The 24464-nt window shown below is 37.7% G+C and overlaps 1 protein-coding gene across 2 annotated transcripts in view; it reads right to left on the bottom strand.

Moving 5' to 3' along the window:
- HEATR5B (HEAT repeat containing 5B) overlaps positions 1 to 24458 on the bottom strand; it is a 122614-nt gene extending 98156 nt beyond the window's left edge. The window contains exons 1-13 of one of the 2 annotated variants that reach the window (XM_049870227.1): positions 24382 to 24458; positions 23415 to 23565; positions 21686 to 21897; positions 19479 to 19587; positions 18695 to 18844; positions 17107 to 17278; positions 12127 to 12284; positions 10712 to 10961; positions 8307 to 8462; positions 7585 to 7835; positions 3674 to 3785; positions 2852 to 3004; positions 1583 to 1682 (exon numbers count right to left, since the gene is read on the bottom strand). In XM_049870227.1, coding sequence (XP_049726184.1) covers positions 1583 to 1682; positions 2852 to 3004; positions 3674 to 3785; positions 7585 to 7835; positions 8307 to 8462; positions 10712 to 10961; positions 12127 to 12284; positions 17107 to 17278; positions 18695 to 18844; positions 19479 to 19587; positions 21686 to 21897; positions 23415 to 23540 — 1949 coding nt within the window. In that variant the 5' untranslated portion in view covers positions 23541 to 23565; positions 24382 to 24458. The other variant, XM_049870226.1, reaches the window with a different exon arrangement.
- Positions 24459 to 24464: the final 6 nt, after the last annotated feature.

The following is a 24464-nucleotide window of genomic DNA, read 5'->3' as shown; positions in this document are numbered from 1 at the left end:
CCGCTGGTGGGTTCAAACCACCGACCTTTAGCCAAACACTTTAACCACTGCACCACCAGGGCTCCTCAAAACTAAGAAAACATTGGGTAAGTCTTCATGACCTTGGCAAAGGATTCTTAGCTCTGTCACCAAAAGCACAAGCTTCAAAAGAAAAAAACAGAAAAACTGAACTTCATCAAAATTAAAAACTTCTGTGCTTCAAAGGGCACCATCAAGAAAGTGAAAAGAGAACAGAACGGGAGAAATTACTTGCAAATCATGTATCCGACAAGGGATTTATATCTAAAATACAAAAGAACTCCTTTATCTCAATAATAAACATAAATAACCCAATTAAATAATGGGAAAAGATCTGAATAGACATTTCTCGACAGACCTAAAAATAGCCAATAAGCATATGAAAAGATGACGACATCATTCATCGTAAGAAAAATGCAAATCAAAATCACAATGAGATACCATTCACAGCAATTAGGATGGTTAGAATCAGAAAGACATACAACCACAAATGTTGGTGAGGATGTGGAGAGATCAGAACCCTCATACATTACTAGTGAGAATGTAAAATGGCGCAGCCACCTTGCAAAACAGTCTGGCAGTTCCTCAAACGGTTAAACATAGAGTTACCCCATGACCCAGCCATTCCACTCTGGAATATACCCAAGAGTAACAAAAACATATATCCATGCAAGAATTTGTACCTGAATGCTCTAGCAGCATAATTCATAATAGCCAAAAGATAGAAACAACCCAAATGTCCATCAACAGAAGAACAGGTAAACAAAACGCAGCATATCCATACAATGGAATATTATTTACACCAAAAAAAGAAATGAAGTACCGATGATACATGCTCAACACGGATGAACCATGAAAATACTAAGTGAAAGAAACCCAGCCCAAACCCACTGCCATCAACTGACTCTGACTCATAGTAACCCTAGAGGACAGAGTAGAATTTCCCCGAAGGGTTTCCAAGGCTGTAATCTTTACGGAAGCAGACTGCCACATCTTTCCCCCGCGGAGCCACTGGTGGGTTCAAACAGCCGACCTTTCCATTAGGAGCCAAGCACTTTTACCACTGCACCACCAGGGCTCCTTTAAGTGAAAAAAGCCAGTCACAAAAATACATTTATTATATAACTCCATTTATACAAAAGTCCAGAGTATGGAAATCTATAAGGAAAGAAAGTAGAGCAGTGACTGCTCAGGGCTGAGAGAGAAGGTTTAATGGTGCATAAAGGAGTTATAGCTAAAAGGTATAAATGAGGCTTCTTTTTGAGGTGATGAAAATGTTCTAAAATTGACTGTAGTAATGGTTGCACGTATCTGTGAATATACTAGAAACCACTGAATTGTACATCTGAAATGTATGGTATGTGAATTATACCTCAATAAAGCTGTTAAAAAAAAAACAAACCTGTATTTCAACCCATACTGTTATTGTAATTTTTTAAGTCACTTTATAAAAGTAAAGTTTCATTTAAGTCTTCTGTATGCATACTAGAGGGAAGAACAAAACATGACTGATAAGTATACATACATATAATAGGATGTTAACTTGTCATAATTGCTTACTTACTGTGACATCATAGTCATGGCACATTCAATAGGGGTCATCAGCTTCCTAATCACGTCTTCAGTTAGGAGCTCAGGACAATGAGCAACAAAACTCCTCATTGCTAGATAAAATTTTTAAAAAGGACAGATGTGGAGCAGCTTTAGTGAGGATGAACACATTTATAAAATTATATAAAGATAAATGTATCTACCATTTTCAATTATTATAAAATATAAGGTTCTGAAACCCAAACAAGCCCAAAGAAGAGCCAACTGTAACTAAAGAGAAAAATAATTACAAGAGGCTTTTTTTTTTTAGAAGAAAGGTGGACAGTAGAAATACAGGGAGGGGAAATACTTGTTAGGGAGATTTATTGAGTGGGAATTCAGAGAACTTTTAAGCCCAAATGAATTCAGATGACTGCAAAAAAGTCATTTCAAGACAGAATCAGGAGTGGGCAAACGGTCCAGTGAGAAGGATCTCTCGGCTGGCTCTTCAACAACAGAACTAAGACTAAAACACCTCTTAGATGTGTGCAGCCAAACTGCCATCTTGCCCTGTTGCTCTTATCCCCTGCTGACTCCCTAACAAAAACAACTTTACCTGTAATTTTTATAATGTTGATATCTGAAAAATATTTCAACTTTGCAGATTTGATAATGATGTGAGAAAAGACCTGTTTTTTCACTATGAAAAGATTAACTGTAAACTCGGTAAGCCTGGTATTCCTAAGTATCATTTTTTTTAAATACCTGTTAGGCTTTTTTTTTTTTTTAATTGTGACCCAGTGCTTCTTTGACAGGTGAAGACAGCACTAAATGGGAATTAAGAGGCTAGGTTCCAGTTCCCAACCCATCACCAACTCTAATTCGTTCTAAGAATCTCAACTGCTATTTTATAATTAGCCAACTGAATTAGATTTTTTTAAAGTCTCTTCCCAAATCTAAGATGCCATTTATCATTACATATTAAAAAAAAGAAAAAAAAAAAGGAGCCCTGGTGTTGCAGCAGTTAAATACTTGACTGTTAACCGAAAGGTTGGCAGTTTGAACCCACCCAGTAGCTCCATGGGAGAAAGACCTGGAGATCTGCTCCCCTAAAGATTATAGCCTAGAAAACCCCATGAGGCAGATCTACTCAGTCAGATGAGGTCGCTACAAGTTGAAAATCGACTTAATGGCACCCAACAACAACATTAAAATAAAAATTTCAAGTAGTAATTTTCCTTCACTTCATAAATATTTTAATAATATATTAATATTCTGAAAGTACAATCCTTTCAATTCTTACCACATAAAGCTCCAGCACGACCTTCCAATGTCACCTGCCATGTAAAAGAATCTCCTCTGGCCTTCTCAGCCTCCAGTTCCTTTAAAGAACGAGGGAAAACATTTCGCCACAATAATAACATCTTGGGAAGATGGTAACGAACGACAGATGGTCCTGACCAAGAAAAGGAGAATACAAAACCATAGACCTTACACCAAAGAAAATGAGACCCCACACACATTATCTGTCATCATCTCACTCTATCTTAATCACCAAAATTAACATTATTTCCAACATGTTTTTTATACAGAAGCAAAATATACATCTACTGAAGCATAATAAAACTAACCTTAAAATGGATCAATATTTTTAGCACCCAAGAAAGCAGCACCCACAGAACTGTTTCAATGTGATTTTATCACCCTACTAAAATTACATCATTTGTATTCACTTTGGGGGTAAAACTTGCCCCCATACTCTCATCTCTTTTGATTAGCACTAAACTAATCAGGTAGAGGATGACAGAGGTCCAGGCAGTATTTTGTTGTTATATATACGGTTGCTGTGGGTCGGAAGCAACTCAATCGCATCTAACAACAACAACAGGTATATGGCTATTCTGATGGCGAAGGTGAAATCTTACTACCAGCTTTTTCATTAATGTACTTAAGCAATAATTACCAAAAGAGAAAATTACTATCAAATGATGGAAAAAAACCTTTATTACTTTACAACTTAATTCAAAGTCTAGAATGTGAGGTTTAATAACTTTTAAATTGAATTTGCCTTATAATCTATTGACAGTTATACAGTTTAGAAAATCTAGCTGAAATACAATTATACCTAAAGTCATAAGTGCTCCCAGTAAAAGCCATCCAGCTTGGGTACGCTGTAAAGACAGCCTGCTATTCTGTGCAGCAGTTCGTAAGAGATCTTCAGCAATACTTACTACCATCTGCAAGAGAAGGTTAGAATTGGATTTTGATTTAAATAAGTCAAATAAGAAAACACAACTAGCATGCCTCATTAAAAACGTTGTCCTTTTTCTTAAAAACATGGTTAAAAGAGGCAACATCAAGAGTGTTTTGGGAACCAGTAGTCTATTCAGTCCTAATTCCACTGATGACTCTGAGAAGCAAACAGAAACATAGTGGTTAAAAGTGAGCTCTGGAGCCAGACTGCTTGGGCTCAGATCTCAGCTCAGCCATTTACTAGCTTTCTGACCTAGGGCAAATTAACCTCTCTGCCTCAGTTCCCGCATTTGTAAAATAATAACAGGAGTGCCTAGCTCACAGGACTACACAAGGCTTAACTAAGTTAATACACGCAAGGCCCTCAGAACTACTAGCGCACATAACCACTTAATAAATATTATTTGGAAACCCTGGTGGCGTAGTGGTTAAGTGCTACAGCTGCTAACCAAAGGGTCGGCAGTTCAAGTCTGCCAGGCGCTCCTTGGAAACTCTATGGGGCAATTCTACTCTGTCCTATAGGGTCGCTGAGTTGGAATCGACTCGATGGCACTGGGTTTGGGTTTAGTGATATTATAATCCTATATTAAAAGATTTATTGAATGCCTATTATGCATATGTCATTAAGCCAGGTTTATGGAGCTTACAGTCTTAGAAAGAAATGATACAGGAAAACGGACAAAAACAGAGAGCAGCACAGATAAAAGGAGAAAGAGGAATACAGAAGGAGTAATGGTCTGCAAATGGAAGGGCTACCATATACTGAGTGGCTTTGAAGAGATTTCAAGAACAAGACGGAACTTAAATTTGGCCCCTAAACAAATAGGTAAGTTTGGTGTAGGTGACTAAGGTGGTGGATGAAATTCTAATGTAAGAAATGAGCATGTGCAAAGGCATGGAGGATGAAAAAGAAAACGGGAAGAAAGCAAGATGACTAGTCTGACTAGAGCAGTGGGAATTTAGAATGAACAGGTAGAATGAAGGCAGATTATGAAAGTACCACTTTACCAGACAAAGCAGATTACATTTTATTCTGAGTACTATGTAGTCCCTAAGGGTCTCTGTGAGCAAATTTGAAATGGTGTGGGGACGACTGAGGAGAAAACTTCAAGCAGGTAACTGTGTGGCACAGGGAGATGGAAGCCTAGATTCCAGCAGTAGCTGCGAAAGCCAAAGGAATAAATGGACCTGGACAGAGTATTCTAAAAATAATGAGAATTTAAAAATCTAGTCCCAATCTGCCTATGCAAAATTGCAAATAATATTTATATGAACACTTCTGAGTTCTGGAGAAGAAAACCATTAAAACAGATTAAGATATACTATCTTTGTTGTTGCTGTGTGACATCGAGTTGATTCCCACCCATAGCCATCCTACATGACAGAGCAGAACCACCCCATAGGGTTTCCTAGGCTGTAATCTTTATGGGAGCAGATGACTAGGTCTTTTCTCCCTTGGAGCCACTAGTAGGTTTCAGTTAGGAGCCGAGTGCTCAACCATTACATCACCAGAGCTCCTTTATACTATCTTTACTTTCATCAATTATGAAAGCATAGGGAAAAAATTTAACTGATTTACTAAAATCACCCTCAATTTTTATTGTGTATTTTCAAAATGCTAACTTTGACCACTGGCAATAGCATATCTCCTGACATCTTTTAAATAGCAAGATTACTGTTTTTTGTTTTGTTTTTTAGATTTAAAAAAAATTTATTGTGGTAAAATACAAATAACAAAGTTTGGCATTTTAACCATTTTTAAGTGTACAATTCAGTGACATTAATTATGTTTACAATGTTATTCAACTATTACTACTATCTATTTCCAAAACTTTTTCATCACCTCAAACAGGAACTCTGTATTCATTAAGCAGTGACTCCCCATTTCTCCTCCTCGCAGCACCTGGTAACTAATTTACTTTCTGTCTCTATGAATTTGTCACTTGTAGATATTTCATATGTTGTTGTTGTTAGGTGCCGTTGAGTTGGTTCCGACTCATAGTGACCCTATGTATAACAGAACAAAACACTGCCCGATCCTGTGCCATCCTCACAATCCTTGTTACGCTTGAGCCCATTGTTGCAGCCACTGTGTCAATCTATCTCATTGAGGGTCTTCCTATTTTTCACTGATCCTCTACTTTACCAAGCAAGATGTCATTTTCCAGGGACTGGTCCCTCCTGATAACATTTCATATAAGTGGGATCATATAATATTTATCCTCTTACGTCTGTCTTATTTCACATTTTCAAAGTTCACCCATGTGGTAACGTGCATCAGAACTTCATTCCTTTTTATGCCTGGATAATATTCCATTGTGTGCATATGCCACATTTTGCTTATAGGGTCAGAATCGATTCCACAGCAATGGGATTCATCTGTTGATGGACACTTGGGTTGTTACTACCTTTTGGTAGTAACTGTAGAATACTGATGTCATGAATACTGAGTCCCTACTTTTAATTCTTTTGGGTATATACCTAGGAGTGGAATTGCTAGATCATATGGTAATTCTGTTTAACTTTTTAAGGAACTGCCAGACTATTTTCCACAGCAGGTCCCACCAGCAACACACAAATGTTCCAATTTCTCCACATCCCTTCTGACATTAGTTTTTTGTTTTTTCCATAATAGCCATCCTAGCGGGTGTATGAGTTGAAATCCATTCAACGGCAACAGGTTTTTGGTTTTAGTGGGTATAAAGTAGAAGCTCACTGTGGTTTTGATTTGCATTTTACTAAAGACTAATGGTGCTGAACATCCTTTCATATTACTGACCATCTGTATATGCTGTTGTTAGCTACCTTCAAGTCAGCCCCAACTCACTGTGACCCCATGCACAAGAGAACAGAATGCTGCCCAATTGTGCGCCATCCCCATAACTGATTATGAATCAAACCATTGTGATCCATAGGATTTTCACTAACTGATTTTTGGAAGTCAAGTGCCATGTCTTTCTTCCTAGTCCCTCTTAGTCTAGAAGCTGTTCCTGACTGTTCAGCATCAGAGCACCACACAAGCACCCACTGACGGAAGGGTAGTAGCTGCACATGAGGTGTACTGGCCAGATTCAAACCTGGGTCTCTGGCATGGTAGGCAAGGATTCTACCGCTAACTACCAACGCCTCACTTGTATATCTTAGCAACGCAAAAATTTTAGTCCTTAAAGCTTAGAGAAAAATTCTGATATTTTAATAATTACTATAATATGTGTTCAGGTCTAAAATAAACTTTAAAATGGTACTATACCCAGACACTACTGAGTTCTGGTGGCGTAGTGGTTAAGAGCCTGTCTGCTAACCAAAAGGTCTGTAGTTCAAATCTACCAGCTGCTCCTTGGAAATCCTATGGGGCAGTTATTCTGTCCTATAGGGTCCCTGTGAGTTGGAATCGACTTGACAGCAACAGGTTTGGTTTTTTTTTTTTGGTTTATACCCAAAGTCTATCATTCCTATATAAGAATTAAATATCAAGTTTTAATTAGGGTCTGTTAAACCCATATTAGCAGAACACTGTATACTACCATAGTAACACTGTTGTCAGTTGATCATTCAGTTCAACATTGAACACGGTAAGTGTTCCAATAAAAAACACAGCTTAGTTGCACAACTAGAAGAATGTAATCAATGTCACTGAACTGTACATGTAGAAATTGTTGAACTGGTGTATGTTCTGACGTGTGTATTCTCAGCAACAACAATAAAAATAAAATAAATTATTACCAAAAAAAAAGCCCCACAGCTCTTACGATAGCATTTACAATTCTACAATCTCTGTCATACCTTTCCCTTGGCATGAGGAATGCCCAAGGGACACTGATGAACTCCACCTAACAAAGCAGCCATTGCAAAACTGTATCCACTAACAGCTTCTGGTGAAGTCTTCAGGTTGTTGAGCCGTTCTGCACACCTGTCTAGAAATGGTGTCAACTGGAAAGGTAATGCCACAGCCACACAGCGCAAACACCAGGCAGCAGCAAGTCGAGCGGCCATACTCGGATGAAGGAGCACTGAAGTCACAGTCTCCAAAAGCCCTAAAAAAGAAATACTCAAAAAATTATTCTTCAATGAAGTCGAAAGATTTCATGGACCAAAAGACTATACATAACACAATTCAGATCATCATCATTGTGGTTTCACACACAGAATTTCAGAGCTTTGTCAAAAAAACACATACATTACTCAGAAACAGTAGAGTAACTTAGGGGAACATTTTACAAAAACAACACAGGACAATTACATCAATAAAATATAAATGGTAATGTAAAATTAAATGAATCTTCAATAAATATTAGTCAACGATTAGAAATAAAACTACTATGACTCTTTTTGATTTATCTCCCAGAGCTTTATTTCGCTATTTAGTTCAATACTCATTATCATTAACAAATGATCTAAATTGCTAATTATGATAAAGGTAATCAATCAGGAGTTAAGTATCAATCATACCTATGACTTTTTAAAACAGTAAAAAAAATACTCCAGCTAGTGACTGAGTATCATACCTATAGACGCCTCCTGGATAAGAGGCGAGGCAGTGGCATTTAGGCTCTGGACCAGGCTCCCGAGCTCCTGGAGGGCACAGACCATCACATGCTGACTTGCTGCAATGTCTGCTGCTCCAGACTTGTTTTCGCTGCTTGTGTCATTCACTACTGCTTCTGGAAACACAGCATCATGCATTTGGGTGAATTAAATTGTAATTTTTTTTAGTTTGTGTTTTTAAAGCATACCAATTGATTCCTGAGTGCTAAACGGTAGTTAGTTCTCAGGAGAAAACTTATATTACTAAACACTTAAGTGACATAAAAATGTTGTTTAACGATTTTATAACAACACTTAAATATATACTAAGGTATATAGATACTAAGTATGGATACTAAGGTATCTTTCTGCTTCTAGTAATGCAACGGTATCTTTGCTCATGTACTTGAGCGCATAAGAGGTAGAAATTTAGTGTATAAAAGCTCAGGCTCTGGAGAAAGAAAACTTGGCTTCAAATCCCAATTTCACCAGTCACATTAGTTATATGACACTGGGCAAGATATTCAACTTTCTACGTCCCAAGTTCCTCCTCCGTAAAAAGAGCTTATGTGCCTATTATAATGATTAATATTATGATGGCTTATACAGTCAATGCGTATAGAGAATTTAGCACAATGCGGCCGCTGGTACACATTCAATAAATGTTAGCAGCTATTACTGTTACTTTATTATTAGTGCTATCTCAAGTATTCTAATATATTGATAGCATCATTGTTAAGTTACGGATCAGCTAGTAGATCTATAAGGAAAGTGGCTTTGAAACTATAAGTCTGAAGCTTGTAAGTTATAAGCTCCCTAAGGACGAGTACTATCTGACTCTGGTTTGCTGTTACTCCCGCTACGTGACAGTGTTGCTGGCACTCAAACCATTTCTTTGATGAATCAATGTACAAATATTTTTCAAGTCGTTAACCTAGAATAGATTGATTTAACATACTTAACAAACTTTACTTCATTACTTTAAATATTCTTTAACTCACAATTCATATTTTTCACTTATGTATTAAAAAATGGCTTGCTCTGTTACCTAAAGCACAATAAAATTAAAAAAAAAAAAGTCTTGTCCTAAATAATGTTAGAAATAAAAATCTACAACTATTTATAAATTTATTTTCATTTTATAAATTATTTAATATATCTTAGCCAGACATAAACCACTGATTATTATCTACTCATTAAATTATTCCTAACGACTTCTATTAGATAATTTTCCCAAAAGAGACCAAAGTTTATTGGTCAGGGGGCAGTTGGGAGGGGTTAAGGGGGAGTTTGGGACCCTCTGTTGTGACCCCTGTCAGACAGTCAGTGGTGGCATCATCTAGTTCTTCTGGGCTCAGACTGGGGGGGGCTGTCTCATAATCTTTAATTATTGAGGTTTCACAGCATATCTATCAACAAACCAATCCAACTGCCGTCAAGTCGATTTCGACTCATGGCAATCCCATGTATTTCAGAGTAGAACTGCACCCCACAGGGTTTTCAATGGCTGTGATCTTTCGGAAGCAGATTGCCAGGACTTTCTTCTGAGATGTATCTGGATGGGTTCGAATCACCAATCTTTTGGTTAGTAGCTGAGCGCTTAACCATTGGAGCCACCCAAGCACTCCAAATCTTTCTGTAGGGAATGGACTACCATCTATAATTGTCCCTCTCTAAGTTATGATATTAAGCCTATTGGGGGGAAAAAAAACTCATGTGTTTATAAAATGACAGGCTCCAAGTAGAAAACAGATTTAATTATTTAAAGACAGCAACCCAATTTGCTACTGCACACCAGAAGAGCTATAAAATCAGTGTACCCAGAAACAACCCAGAGCCGTCGGTACTGGAAATAAAACAGAAAACCTAATCTTAAAAATATGCTACCCAAATCCTGAAAAATTCTATTTTATTGCAATTATATATTGTATTAATATCAAATAAGAATACACAACCAAAATGACTATGAAAACACAATCCATAAAATAAACAATATCATCTGTGAGTACTCTGCTCCTTTAAAAAGTCATCTACACGAGACCAAACAGTCCACACTTATTCTAAAGCAAAGATGAAAAGGCAAGGAGGCAGGGGAATTAGATTACTGGGAACAGAACAACTAGAATGGAAATAACGAGAAAGTTAACACACTATGTAAAATGTAATGAATGTCACTGAACAAACCGCACTGAAATTGTTAATTGGGACCCTAATTTGCTGGGTAAACTTCCACCAAAAACACAATGAAATACTATTTACAAAACAAAACACACCCCAGAAAGAGATACGAACTAATCAGATTTGTAAGGCATTTATGAAGAATAATAATGAAGAACTAAATATAACTAAGATAATCAATAACATATATTATAATGTCAATTCTTACCCACTGCTTTCATTTGTTTCCCGATAGCCTGGCAAATTTCCTTCGCGGCTGCAATCTGGGCTTTTTCCCCTAGCAAACTGCCCACAGTAGCTCTTAGGATAAAGGAGACACATCGTCTTGAGTATACAGCCTCTACATGTGTTTGTGTTGCCCGAGGATGAGAAACCAGATCAAGTACATGGGACAAGAATGTAGCAAAGCTACGCTCCAGCCACTGACCACCCAATGTTGTCACAAAGACAACATATGCCTATAAACAGATTAAGATACAGCTTCAGATAAATTTATATAAATGCATTAAAATTAGATAAAGCAAATAAAGAAATAACTGATAACACGCTAAATAAATTCTATATGATAAATATACAGTAAACTATTATAACAACAAATATTATACTTCTTTAAATATAGAAAATTTAAGACTTGAGACCTTATTTAGAAATTCTAGCACAGGAACTACCAGTAAAATTATCACTAACTCAATAAGAACTTCATGAAAAACTGAGAGAGAGTGGTGAGGGAGGGAAGGAATAGCTGAATTCACTTTGGTGATCAGGAAGGTAACAGGTTATAGGAATAGGAAAACCATAACATACTAAATAAACACTGGCCTAGAACTACAAAATATTTATGACTTTCTTTGTAAGATACAAATGGCTTACTTCTATTTTATACTTGTTTCAGGGGCAAGGTATCATTGGGCTGATTTTGACTAGGATCATGAAGGACCACTTCATCTTCTTACACAGATAAAAAACAGCAACAACAACAAAACACGTTGCCACTGAGTCGCTTCTGACTCACAGCGACCCTACAGGACAGAGTAGAACTGCTCTGTAGGGTTTCCAAGGGGCAGCTGGTGGATTTGAACTGCTGACCTTTTGGTCAGCAGCTATAGCACACCATAGCTCTTAACCACTAGGTCCCCTCTTATATAGATAAAAGCAAGCATATTTGGTGTTAATTATCATTCTAAAACTTAAGTTCCGAGTCAGATTTAATCTCATAGCAGTAACTGATCATTGATGGTAAGTTCAATTAAAGCATTAGGCAATATTTCTAGTTATAAGGATTCTTGGAGAATACAAAAATCTAAATGCCTCAAGCTTCCTGAATACAGTTTCAATTAAAACAGAATTCTTTTATATCTTATCATTTCCAAGCAAAATTTGAGAAAATTCCATAAGATATTTACATAAATATAGCAGACACAGGCATATTTAAATGTCAACTATCTACCTTTCCGTATCAGCATGTAATTTTGAATTTGAATGCAATTCATTCATTAACAGAAATGTTCTGAAAGAAACTAGACAGTATAAACAATCTCCATATGTGTTACTTATTAATAGCCTTCCATGAAACTCTACGAGCGATACGGACAAAATTGTTCAATATATGAATATGTCACAAACCTGTGTAACTCCAACTCTCACTTCACGATTAACCGACCCTCCAACTTTTAACATTTCTCCACCACTCTTCAGGAAACCTGATCCTCCACGTAGAAATCCTGTGGCCATGAGTTCTAAGACTTCATCTAACGTTGCTCGCTTCACATTCTGGCGCATTACTTTTAGGAAGAAAAGTAAAAAAAAAAAAAAAAAATTATGAGCCAAGATATTTCTAAAACAGATTAATTAAATCCTATTTTCTAATGATCTATAGTTTTAAAAGGCAAATAATTCTTTTTAAGGGTACTTTCTCTGATTGCAAAAATAAGAATTAGTTAACATGCTTTGGACAGAATCTGGAAAATAGAGAAAGGCATGGGAAAAAACAAGCATAATCCCACCACCCAGGCATAACCACTAGTAACATTTGGTATGCTTCCTTTTTCAGTCACTTTACTTTGTGTATAAAAATTTATATAAACATACAAACTTTCTTTGTGTACCACTGTGAGTGTACGTGTCATGATCTTAAAGTCAGATTTTTCTTGTTTAGTTTTGTTTGCGCGTCTACAAGGACTAAAATAAAAAATAGATGGAACATCTCTACATTCACAAGCAATAGAAATCATTACGACTGAAGAGACCATGATAAAGGATTTCACTCGAGAAAGTTATTAAAGTATGGTAGGTTTTCTTCCCTTCTCCCCTTACCTCAAACTAAAGGAGCTTTAAGAGATCACTTTCTTTTTAATGATGGACCACAAAATCAGTGCCACACCTAAGTGCAAAAGTGTTGAGAAGCAAAAGGCTATGACTGAAGCTGGCAGCTTCATAAAAGAGTAAAGAGAAGTAGCTATGTTGAGGTTAAGAGAGAGATTTATTCTGTGCTGAGTAGCTGGTCTGGGTGCCGTTTTAAAAAGGACCCCACATAGGAGACTTCCTGCCAGGATAAGGTAACCTTAGCGAATTCTGAGGGATGCAGAAGAGTAGTAAATGACCAGAGACAAGGGGATTTACACTCAGATGTTCCGAGTGGGGGTTCACAAGAGTGTTTTAAACACTAGCTGAGCTCAGAGAGCAGCAGAGCCAGATCATGACAATGTCAGGCAAGTGAGGCCTCTCCTGTGTCTTCCCCTGCTCACGGCTCATCTGACTCTGACAGCAGTAGAATACAGTGGAGAGGCAGAAAAAGGCCAAAGCTGCCCCACGCCTCTTCCCACTGCCAGCTTCCAGCCGAAACCATGTTTGAACTGGGGGAGAAGAAAAGCTTCAACTTTGAAATTCAGGGTTTTGCCTATTAAAGAGAACTGAAAGTTTAAAATACTGAGACTCTACCAGTGACTAGATATGGATAAAAAAATATGGCCTCTGCCTAAGATCTCATCTTTCGATAGGAAAAGAACAAGCTCATAGTATAGAAATGAAGGGCCAGTGAGGGTGGAGTTGGGCAGAAAGAATAAAATTATTATTTGCTTGCACCCAAAACAGTTTATGCACATGTTTTTCCTCTATTTTTTAACCTATTATATTCACCACATTATTAAAGACTACATAACAACATCCAACTTTATGACTATACCACAACTTATTTAGCCACCATCCTCTGGCTGGACATGTGTAAGTTTCCAACTTAATCCCGAGATATGCACCTTTTGTATATAAATCTTAGATTTTCAAAAACTTTTTTAGTCATTTTTCTTGAAATAGATTAACTGGGTCAAAAGGCACAAAATGTTGAAGACTACTTTCTTAAAAGGCAGTAACAATAAAAGCTTGCAGGTGGCTATCTAAAACTATTGGTTTAAAGACTCAAAGAAGAAACTACTCTATAGGACTAACAGCCCACATGAACCACAGCCTCATCTATCCTGAGACCGTAAGAACTAGATGATGCCTGGCTACCACTAACAATCATTATGACCAGGGACACAACAGATGGTCCCAGATAGAACAGAAGAAAAACACAGAACAAACATCAAATTCCTAAAAAAGGCCAGACTTACTGGACCAGTAGACGATCCCTCAAGACTATTGCCCTGAGATCCCTTTAAACTTGGAACTGAAGCCCTCATGGAGGTCACTTTTTGGCCAAATAATAGATTGACTCAAAAAATATACAGTTTCACCTGTGAATACTGTGCTCCTTTAAATAATTACCTATATGAGATCAAATGGTCAGTATTTACTCTAAAGCAAAGACGAGAAGGTAAAGAGGGGTAGGGAAGATAGATTAATGGAACCAAACGAGCAAATAGTAAGAATGCCAACACATTGTAAAAAAATGTAACCAAGGTCACTGAACAATACATATAGAAACTATTAAATAGGAACCTAATCTGCGGTGTATGTTTTCAATGAATACAATAAAAGAATAAACATGAAAATTTTACATCACAATGTTTTAAAAAAAACCTTACCAAATGAGAGTTATAATTTTTTCTATTTTCTAATTTGACAGATGAAAACCCTTATTCCATTGTTTAATTTTACATTTTGACCACACTTGGACAATTTAGATAGATGTTATTTATTTTTACTATTAATATCATAGTCTCAACTAAAGAATATTATTTGAGTTCAACCATCTTAAGTTATATTGACTATCCATTGCTGACCTTTTGAACTCTATTACCTTAGAGAATACATACAGTGCCAGCAACAGAACGGTGATAGAAATGTGGACGTTAAATGTGCCCCTGGCGCAGCTTTAAAACAAAATGACGAACATTTGAATGAACAATGGAGGAAGGGAAATGCTTTTTATGCAGTGGCAAAGAAGCTGTCTGAAATATGTTCAAATGTTTGGTGGGAGGTAGAACTTGTAAGTGATGAAGCTGGATATCTGACTGAGGAGATTTGTAAGCAAGACCTTAAAGGGGCTGCATGGTTTCTCCTTGCCACTTACAGTAAAATGTGAGAGGAAAGAGATGGGCTTAAAAAATGAACTGTGCAAAATGAAAACAGAACTGAAAGATTTAGAAAATTCGGGTGTACAAACTAAGGACATGTGTCCTAGAATGTTCACCAAGGACGTGGCTACACAATTTTTTCTAAAGAGATTAATCCTGTGACTGATGGGTCTAACCAACTATCACAGCAGAAAACCCATCAGCTTAGACTGAAGGGGACAAGAGAAAGAACGAAAGGAAAGCACGCTGTCTACCTCTTAGAATTTCATAGGTAGGAAACAGGGCAAAGGAGCTACAACTGTTGTCCTGTAAGAAAAGAAAAGAACCATTCCTGGAACAGCTCAGAGATCAGCAGAACTGTTAGAAGGAGCATGGGAAGCAGGGCCTTCTTGGTTTCAAAGGATGGGGACATGGTCTCCTGGATTTCAAAGAGTGGGGCCATAGCCTCTAAGCTTTCAAACAGCCGTTCTGCTGGGCTTTAGACCTGCCTGGTGCCTGTTATTCCTTCTTTCCCTCCTATGTCTCCCACTTGTAATGGAAATGTCTACCTTGTGCCTGTTCTTTGGAAACAGATAACTTGTAATCTACATTTCACAGATTCACAGATAAAGAAGAATTTCTCCCCAGGATGGAATATGCTTAGAGTCTCACCCATATTTGATTTAGATGATTCAGTAAATGAGGTTTTGGACTGGAGCTGATTTAAGACTTATGGGATGATATCATGGGGAAAATATGTTTTGCATGTGGGAAGGACATGAAATTTGGTGAGGGGAGGCAAAGGGTAGAATGTTATAGATTGAATTGTGTCCCCTCACAATAGGTACTGTAATTCCTAACCTATATGCCTGTGGTTATAATCCCATTTGGGAATGAAGTGTCTCTGAAATGTTAATGAGGCAGGATTATGTAGGGTGTCATAAGTCAACCTCTTTTGAGATATAAAAGATATTAAATAAGCAAGCAGGAGAAGCAGAGATGGGGGAAGAGAGATGCCAAGTCACATGAAGGTCACCCAAAAGCAGATGCTAAAAGAGACTAAGACCTTCCTCCAGAGCCACGAGACAGAGGACGCCTTTCCCTAGAGCTGGCACCCTGAATCTGGACTTCTAGCCTCTTAAACTGTGAGAAAAAAAAAATTTGTTTGTTAAAGCCACCCACTTATGGTATTTCTGTTAAAGCAATACTACATAACGAAGACAGCGGTTAAGTACCTAGGCTTTAGAATTTGACTACCTGAATTTGAATTTCAGCTCTGACACTTATAAGAACACAAATTAAACAATATTTCTAAGTCCCAATTTCTTCATCTATAAAATAGGAATAACAACAGTACTTATAACTCATGGGACTTTCGTTAGGATTAAATAAAACAATTCTGCAATATGCTCAATGCAGTACCTGGCACATAGGTAGCACTTCTAAGTGTTGCCTATCATCACTATCTAATTCATTAATTGAAATAATTATCATTAAAGATGAGAAAACCAAAGCTCAAAGAAATTGGGAAGAGTTTCACTGATAATAAATATGAGGGCTAGGACCTGCATCTATACTGTCTGTTTCTCTGTGATGTAGGGTGTGGTAGGGATGGGTACAACAGCACAGCTGGGCTTACTCAGCCTTACTCGGAGCTCTCCTTGAGGCATCTCCATGGAACTATGAGGCACAGAAGTCTCTTAGAAAAATCAATGCTCCCTCTGATTCTGCTTACAGTGATGATTAAAAACAACTAATGTTGTGCTATACATGAAGATCTACTGACCAGAGGCTGAACTAAGAAAGCATATTAAGCACTAGATTCCTATCCCACAAACATTATACAAAACCATTTGATACATGTTATTTGTTTCTATGTCCACCAGAATTGCTACATAATATCTTGTACATTATCATCATAAAAACTATCTTGACTATATCAAGGAAAATGCCATTTGGGTATTTCATTTTACGAAAAAGAAGATAAAGATACCTGACAATTTAAATGCTTTAAAGTGACCTGTCTAGATGTAATAACTAATTTAGAAGATAGCATCCCATATACCTTCAAACATCTATTATATTCTAATCAAGGGTTGGCAAATAACATTACCTGTAGCCTGTTTTGGCATCAATGCTGTTGCCATGACTGTTCCTAAGAGTTTAGACACTGCCACTCGTACTCCATAATTTGAGTTTTCCAAAGCCTTAAAGCAGAGAGTAGCTATATTTTCCAGTTCAGCAGTCCACATGAATACAGCTTCGTTCTGTAGTTCCAGCAGACACTGGAATTAAAAAGTAAATTATATCCTGGAACTTTCACTTTTGGAAATGGAGTAATAGGAATGTGATTCGCCCTCCCTCCTGAAACAACCAGAAAATTGGAAAAAATATATGAAGACACTGGACATCAGGATAGTGATCCTTGGAAGATGGGAAACAAACAAAGTGAGCCTTCTGACTGCCCCAACCTTAGGCCTTGAGTTTTCAGTACTTAGGGGGAAACATATAACACTAAAACACTATATTAGGGGATAAAAAAAGGTCTCAAATCAATAACTTCAGCTTCCACCTTCCACTAGATCAAGGGTAAATTCAACACAAAGTAAGCAAAACAAAGGAAATAATACAGAGCACAGAGAAAATCTGTGAACCAGAAAACTGAAAAATAATAGGAATGACAGCAAAAGCTAATTCTTTGAAAAGAGCAATAAATTTGATAAATGTAGTCAGACTGATTAGGAAAAAAAGAGATAAAAGGCAAATTATCAAAGTTAGAAACGAGAAGGTCATATTACTACAGGTCCAACAGACATTAACAGAGTAATAAAAGGATATTACGGACAAGTTTATGCTAATAAATTTGACAACTAAGATTAAATAAACAAATTCTTTGAGACACTATTGAATCTCACTCAAGAAGAAACAGATTACCTGAATGGCCAATATCTATTAAAAAACTACGGTTGCAGTTTAAATCCTTCCTGTGCAATTTATTTTGTGTCAATTACACTTCCATTAAAAAAAAAGAGTACATCACATCTTAAAAGTTCTATAAGCTCTTACACCGTATTAGATAACATTCATATGTAAAATACTTTAGCTTGATTATTTGTTTTATAATTTATGGAATAAAAATACAATTAAGGTTGAAATAAGCTATAATTTGTTTATACTATTTGTGAAATTATAATAACACTCTTGCACACTATTATTTTACAAGTGAGAAAACAGAGGCACAGAAAGATTAAATATCTTTCCCAAATTAGATAGATAGTAAGGGGTAGGGCACACATTTGAAGCAGGAATTCTAACTAGACAGCCTACACACTTAGCCACTATGATATTATTAATTCTAAGACAGAAGATAGAAAGATATCACTACCTTTAGGTACCTTGTTCTCTCATCTGAGGGAAATTCTTAGCCATGAGAATTGAAGATAGCCAGAGAGAGGAAGGCTAATATGCTATTTGAATAAATTAATCAATCAAAGAATGCAGAGATGGAAAATAAATTCCTTACCAGAAAAAGGTTCTATTCTTCTATTAAAACCAGAATGAGTAGCTACATTTAAAAACAAATCTGTAAGTTTTTAACCTACTTGGCATCATACTTTAAAACTTGAAGAGAAAAAAAACCTTGACTGTTTAAAAGAGCAAGCGGGATAAACAGCAGCATTATAAATTGGTGGAGTACTAACCTTGGCAACTGCACATCTAACAGCCATTGACCTGTCCGTCAAGAGGGACCTGGCATTCTTATAAATATCCCGATGAGAGGAAGCTGCTGCACCACCCAGTCCATTCAGAACTTTCCGTAAACTCATTAAGATTTCACTTCGCCCTTGAGACTGGACGTGTACATAAACCAAATCTTAAAAACTGTGTTGTAAAACAAATTTCTTATTTAAACAAAAACATACCAAAATTTACAAATTCTCTGAACCTAATAATCTTACCTCTAAATTTTAAACAGTCAGTAATAAATAATTACTCAAAACTTAAAAACCCTAGAAAGTCCCTGAAAGGTAAGAGTAATTATTATTCAATTAAATATCTTTCTAAGAAATTATATTAAATAAACATATTCCAAGCATAAACAAATACAATTCTTATGACATACTGAGGTGCAATAAAATGAGAACACGAAGACAAATTCAAAAGCATCAATATCATATCTCAAACCTTCAGAATTTGAAAGGTTAAGTAAAAAGTAGTTAAGAAGTAATTTTATAAACCACCCAAAAGAGATGTAAGAAGATATTCGACACATTTAAAAACCTTGGAACTCATATATTTGAGGGTGAAAGAAAAGAATACAATGTAATGCACATTAACAGAAGGGGCAAAATTTTAAATCACCTTCTTCCTTGATAAGCTGTATGAGTTCCACAGTGACAGCAAAAAGGCAAATATTTATTTTCAACTGCCATCTAACTCTTGCCACAAGCAAAATATTCAAATATAATTGGTTGTAAAACTCACCTCTGCACTTTTCAGAGATTTCAAAAGATTATTTACTGTTTCTGGAAAGGCACTGCCTAACATTCTCCCCATTTTTTCATAAAATGCTCCAACACAAGCCACTGCAGCCCTGTAAGAAGGGACAGTTTCACTGGTTATCGTCCAGATTAACACAATTTCGTTTTATTTTCCTCACTTTTAAAAATCAATTTTTATTTGTCTAGGACACATTTTCCTATAAATCCTTAGTTTTCAACTTTCAAAAACATCTTGCTTATTTCTTATAGTTATAATAAATACTACAAAGTTAATAAAACTGTATTCTTGCTAAGAATACAAGAGAATACATAAATATACACATAATAAATTGTGCCTATCCTTTAGGAGAAAGCCCAAGCTTTCCCTTTATGAAGTCTTCCCAAATGTGTCAATTTACAATGATTCCTCCTTTAACTTGACTATTTTATATGTCTATATCTAAACTCACGAGTAGAACCATAAACCCGGAAAATGGGAAAGATAACTTAAACATTTTGTACTCATAGTACTTGCCTGGTACTACGTAAATAATAGTATGCACTATGAAACAGGTGTAAAATTCATGGAAATTACTCTAATGGAATACTCAGCTACCTGAAAGAAGAAATGTTAACAGCATAACAGCTCTGTGGCGGTGAAACTACCCACCACCACTCAGCAAATAGTGAGTAAGCAGAGAGCTGAGTTCAGCTTAGCCAGGCAGGAGTAGAACATGACAGCTAAGACTCACAGCTTAGCCAGGCAGGAGTAGAACACGACGGCTAAGACTCACAGCTTAGCCAGGCAGGACTAGAACAGGGCGGTTAAGACTCACAGCTTAGCCAGGCAGGAGTAGAACAGGGCGGTTAAGACTCACAGCTTAGCCAGACAGGAGTAGAACACGACGGCTAAGACTCACAGCTTAGCCAGGCAGGACTAGAACAGGGCGGTTAAGACTCACAGCTTAGCCAGGCAGGAGTAGAACAGGGCGGTTAAGACTCACAGCTTAGCCAGACAGGAGTAGAACACGACGGCTAAGACTCACAGCTTAGCCAGGCAGGACTAGAACAGGGCGGTTAAGACTCACAGCTTAGCCAGGCAGGAGTAGAACAGGGCGGTTAAGACTCACAGCTTAGCCAGGCAGGAGTAGAACACGGTGGCTAAGAGCACATGCTTGGAAATCTGGCGGGTCTGTGCTTAAGTCCTAGAACTTGCCACTTGGCAGCTATGTGACTTGAGCAAGTTACTCTGAAGCTGACAGAGGTCAAATAAATTTAGTTCAGGATCATACAGGTAATAAATAGTAGCATCGGGGAGACAACCTTCCTTTCTTGACTCCAAATTCCATAATTTCTTTTCAAAACTGAACTATCTGGTGGTTTATACAAAGTGTGTGAACCCCTGCTCTACCACATATACCTTCCACTCATCTCACGCTAACCTCTAACCTGGTGAATTTCAACATAACCATCATGAATTTGCTGAAGCGTCTGTGGGGAGCTTTCCTTGATACCGCTCTCCCCCGATACTGCAACTAACCTTACTTAGGTGTTATTTCCCTCCCCCAGCAACTTTCACTGTACCGTAACTGAGGACTTTCTTATCTGACTCTCACAAAATACATTCCTATAGCTGTTTCCTCAACATCTGCTCCAAAAATGTCTGCTCTAGGCTCAAACTACAAGTATGGGCTAGGAGCTAGGTTAAAACTTTAATCTAGGGGTCAGCAAATTTGTGGACCAAATGGTCTCAACAACTCAGCTCTGCCATTGTAGTATGAAAGCAGCTACCATTAAATACATGGGTGTGTATGTATTCCAAGAAACTTTGTTTATAAAAACATGCAGCTGACTAGATTTGGCCTAGGAATACAGTTTGCCCATTCCTGCCTCCATCCCATAACCTAGAAACCCTTTTCTTTAAATCCCAGACGAGAACATCATCTCCACCCAAGTTTACCAAAAGCCCTCTGTGTACTGTAAATTGCTGACATTATACCAATTCTCTGTAATTTGCTGAAAATCCTAATGGCAAGTGGAGCACACGAGGAAGTACAGCCCTTTCCCCAGAACTACTCAGGGTTTTTACTGTCAGCAGCACACCGCAGGTTCTGCCCACCTGAGGGTCTTTATGGGTTGGCAGTCCCTTAAGATAAGTTACTCAGAAAGAACAAATAACCTTCAAGGGTTCCTATCAAAGTAAGTACTCACAATTTTGTTGGTAAGTAGGCTGCAGTGTCATCTTTATTTTTGATAATGTCATTACATTTATCAAGTGTTTGAAAAACGGTAAAAGTATCCCCAATGCTATACAGGGCTGCGAGATTTTTAGCTAGCAGTTTCCGTGTAGGTGGTCCAGGTGAACTACTTATTAATCCAGTTAGTTGTTCAACAAGTTTTTTCTGTTTTTCCTTCACATCCGTCTGTTATTTAAAAACAACAACAAAAATTACCATTTTTTTAATGTATAGTGGTGCAATGCTTAAGCGTTTGGCTGCTAACTGAATAGCAGGCAGTTCAAACCCACCCAGCAGCTCTGGGAGAGAAAGACCTGGATGGAGATCTGCTTCCGTAAAGATTACAGCCCAGAAAACCCAATGGGTTAGTTCCACTTTGCCCTATAGGGTCTCTAGGAATCAGAATTAACTTTACGACAACAGGTTAAAAGTAAAAATGTAGCAATACAGTCATTTTATTTAAAGGATGGAGATAATTAAAAAACCATATGTAGGAGCTGAATGCATTTGCCTCTGTGAAGGGAAATAAAGTGGGAGGAGAATCAGGAGACTCCTATCTTTTCGAACAAGTTTTTAAACTGTTTCAACTCTGTACAGGTATAATTTTAACTTTAAAGCTAAATTTTTAAAACAGTGGGAACGGAAGGAGATTAAGCGAAGGAGGCAAATACAGACAACTCTTAAAGAATTTCATTATAAAGGAGAAAAGAGAAATGAAACATTAGCTATAAGGGAACATGGGATTAAGAAACAGGTTTTTGTTTATGTTTTGGTTTTGAAGATGGGAGATAACACAGCATATTTGTGTCCTGAAGGTACTGCTCCAATCGCGAGGGGAAAATCAACGATATAAGAGTTCAGAGAATGGGCAAAACAGATCCGTGTTGTGAGAAGTCAGGATAGTGGTTACATCTGGGGGTTACTGATTGAAACAAGCATGAAGGAGGTTTTTGTATTCCTGGTAACATTCTATTTCTTGATTTGTGTGATAGTTCTATGGGTGGGTTCTCTTTGTAATAATTCACTGAGCTGTAGACTTATAATGTCTGCACTTTTCTGCATATATATTATACTTCAAGTTTAAAGGTTTAAAAAAACTGATAACACAGGAGAAAAGGAGGAAATGGAATCTCATGCACCAATGGAGAGAATGGCCTTCAACAGGAGCATGGACAGTTCATTCATAAAACAGGAGGAAAAGTACAGTGTACAGATACACACGTGAGGGAAGGAACAGATGTAGTGGTGGAAACACGTGGATGTTCTCTGCAGGTAGTATTTTCACAGTGAAATAAGAAGCAAGGCCATCAGTTGAAAAAGAAGAATGGAGGAGGAAGTGCTGGAGAACTAAGGAGAAAAATTTAGGTGTGAAACAGTTTTCCAGCAAACCAGGGGACTATACAGTAGGATTGCTAGACAGCACTGAGGGACCACTTAAAGTTGATGATGATGAATTTAACATAACACCAGTCACTTAGTCATGTTTTTCTCCAGTCAGAGACATCGAGCCGGCAGCGAGCTAGATTTAAACGAGGTTTGGGTTTTGTCACAGAATAGTAAAGGCACAGAACAGAAATTCCTGTTACAATAAGAGTTTCAAGTTCCATAAGTGACCTGCAAACATAAGATGTATTTTCTTACAAATCATGAACACGTAATTTCTCTATTATGCTTACCCAATTAGAAAGAAAACAATACCATACCTTGTTGGCAGCAACCAAGACTTTATCAAGAAACCGCAGCCATTCAAAAATAAAAACTGGTCTCTTTGCTTCCGTGATTTGAGCCAAAGCGTCTTCATTTAACAGCAAACTGTGCGCTAACTCCATTATTGACGAAGTTTTAAATTCACACCTTAAATTGATAAAGAAATACTCATAAGGTTTTTGGTTTTTTTTTATTTTAAAACTTGAGCTTAGTGAATGAAACCACTAATAAATAAAAACTGTGTCTTTACGTCTCATTTCATTTGGGAAAACCTAAGCAACTCCGAGGCAAAACCTAAAAATCTAATTCTAAGGGACAAGGATATACAAACAGAATTTAAAAAGAGAAAAAGGAAGCAACCCATGCTCACTGAGGAAGAATAAATAATAAAGTGAAAGAAAAATTAAATGTGGCAAACAAGGCATTACTTCAGAAGAAACACATGTCATCAACCCATTTCATAAATGAGAAAACAAGCACCAAGACCAATCAGCACTGATAACCCTTCCTCCTTTTTCTTGTCCATGGCTCGGTGCGTACCACCCTTACCCTTCCCTGCTGCACCTATCCCAGCATAAAGGTCCCAAATTAAACGTCTCTAAGAGGTCTTCCTGGAGGCGGCCAGGTTCCCCCGCGAAGCTTCAGTGACAACCGCGGGTGGCCCGGGAATGCAGCCGGCAGAGGCCTCGCGTGCCAGGGCTGGTTTCACCTGGCTACTCCGAGGGCCGCCGCTCAGCGCGGGGCCTGGGGAAAATGCAAGAGGCCGCCGCAGGCCTGGCCCCGGTCACTAGGGCTGTCAACTCCAGAAGGCGGCCGCTAGGAACCGAGCCCGCAGCCTGAAAAGTGAAAATGTTCACATTACGGGTTCAGATTTCTTCCCCGCCCCTCTGGAAATACACAGGGGGCAGGGGTGTGTCTGCGTGTCAACGTGCACGCTTTGGCGGAGGACAGGGTCGACCTCACCTCCTAGTTTGGCAGTAGTGAACAGCTGAGCTCTGCGGAACACGCAGCCGCCAATGGAGCCGGAAGTCCCGCCTCCTACGCGC

Source organism: Elephas maximus, chromosome 26, assembly GCF_024166365.1.
Source record: "Elephas maximus indicus isolate mEleMax1 chromosome 26, mEleMax1 primary haplotype, whole genome shotgun sequence".
Classification (NCBI taxonomy): domain Eukaryota; kingdom Metazoa; phylum Chordata; class Mammalia; order Proboscidea; family Elephantidae; genus Elephas; species Elephas maximus.
The sequence above is the reverse complement of the archived record's forward strand: the minus strand, read 5'-3'. Positions and strand labels throughout refer to the sequence as shown.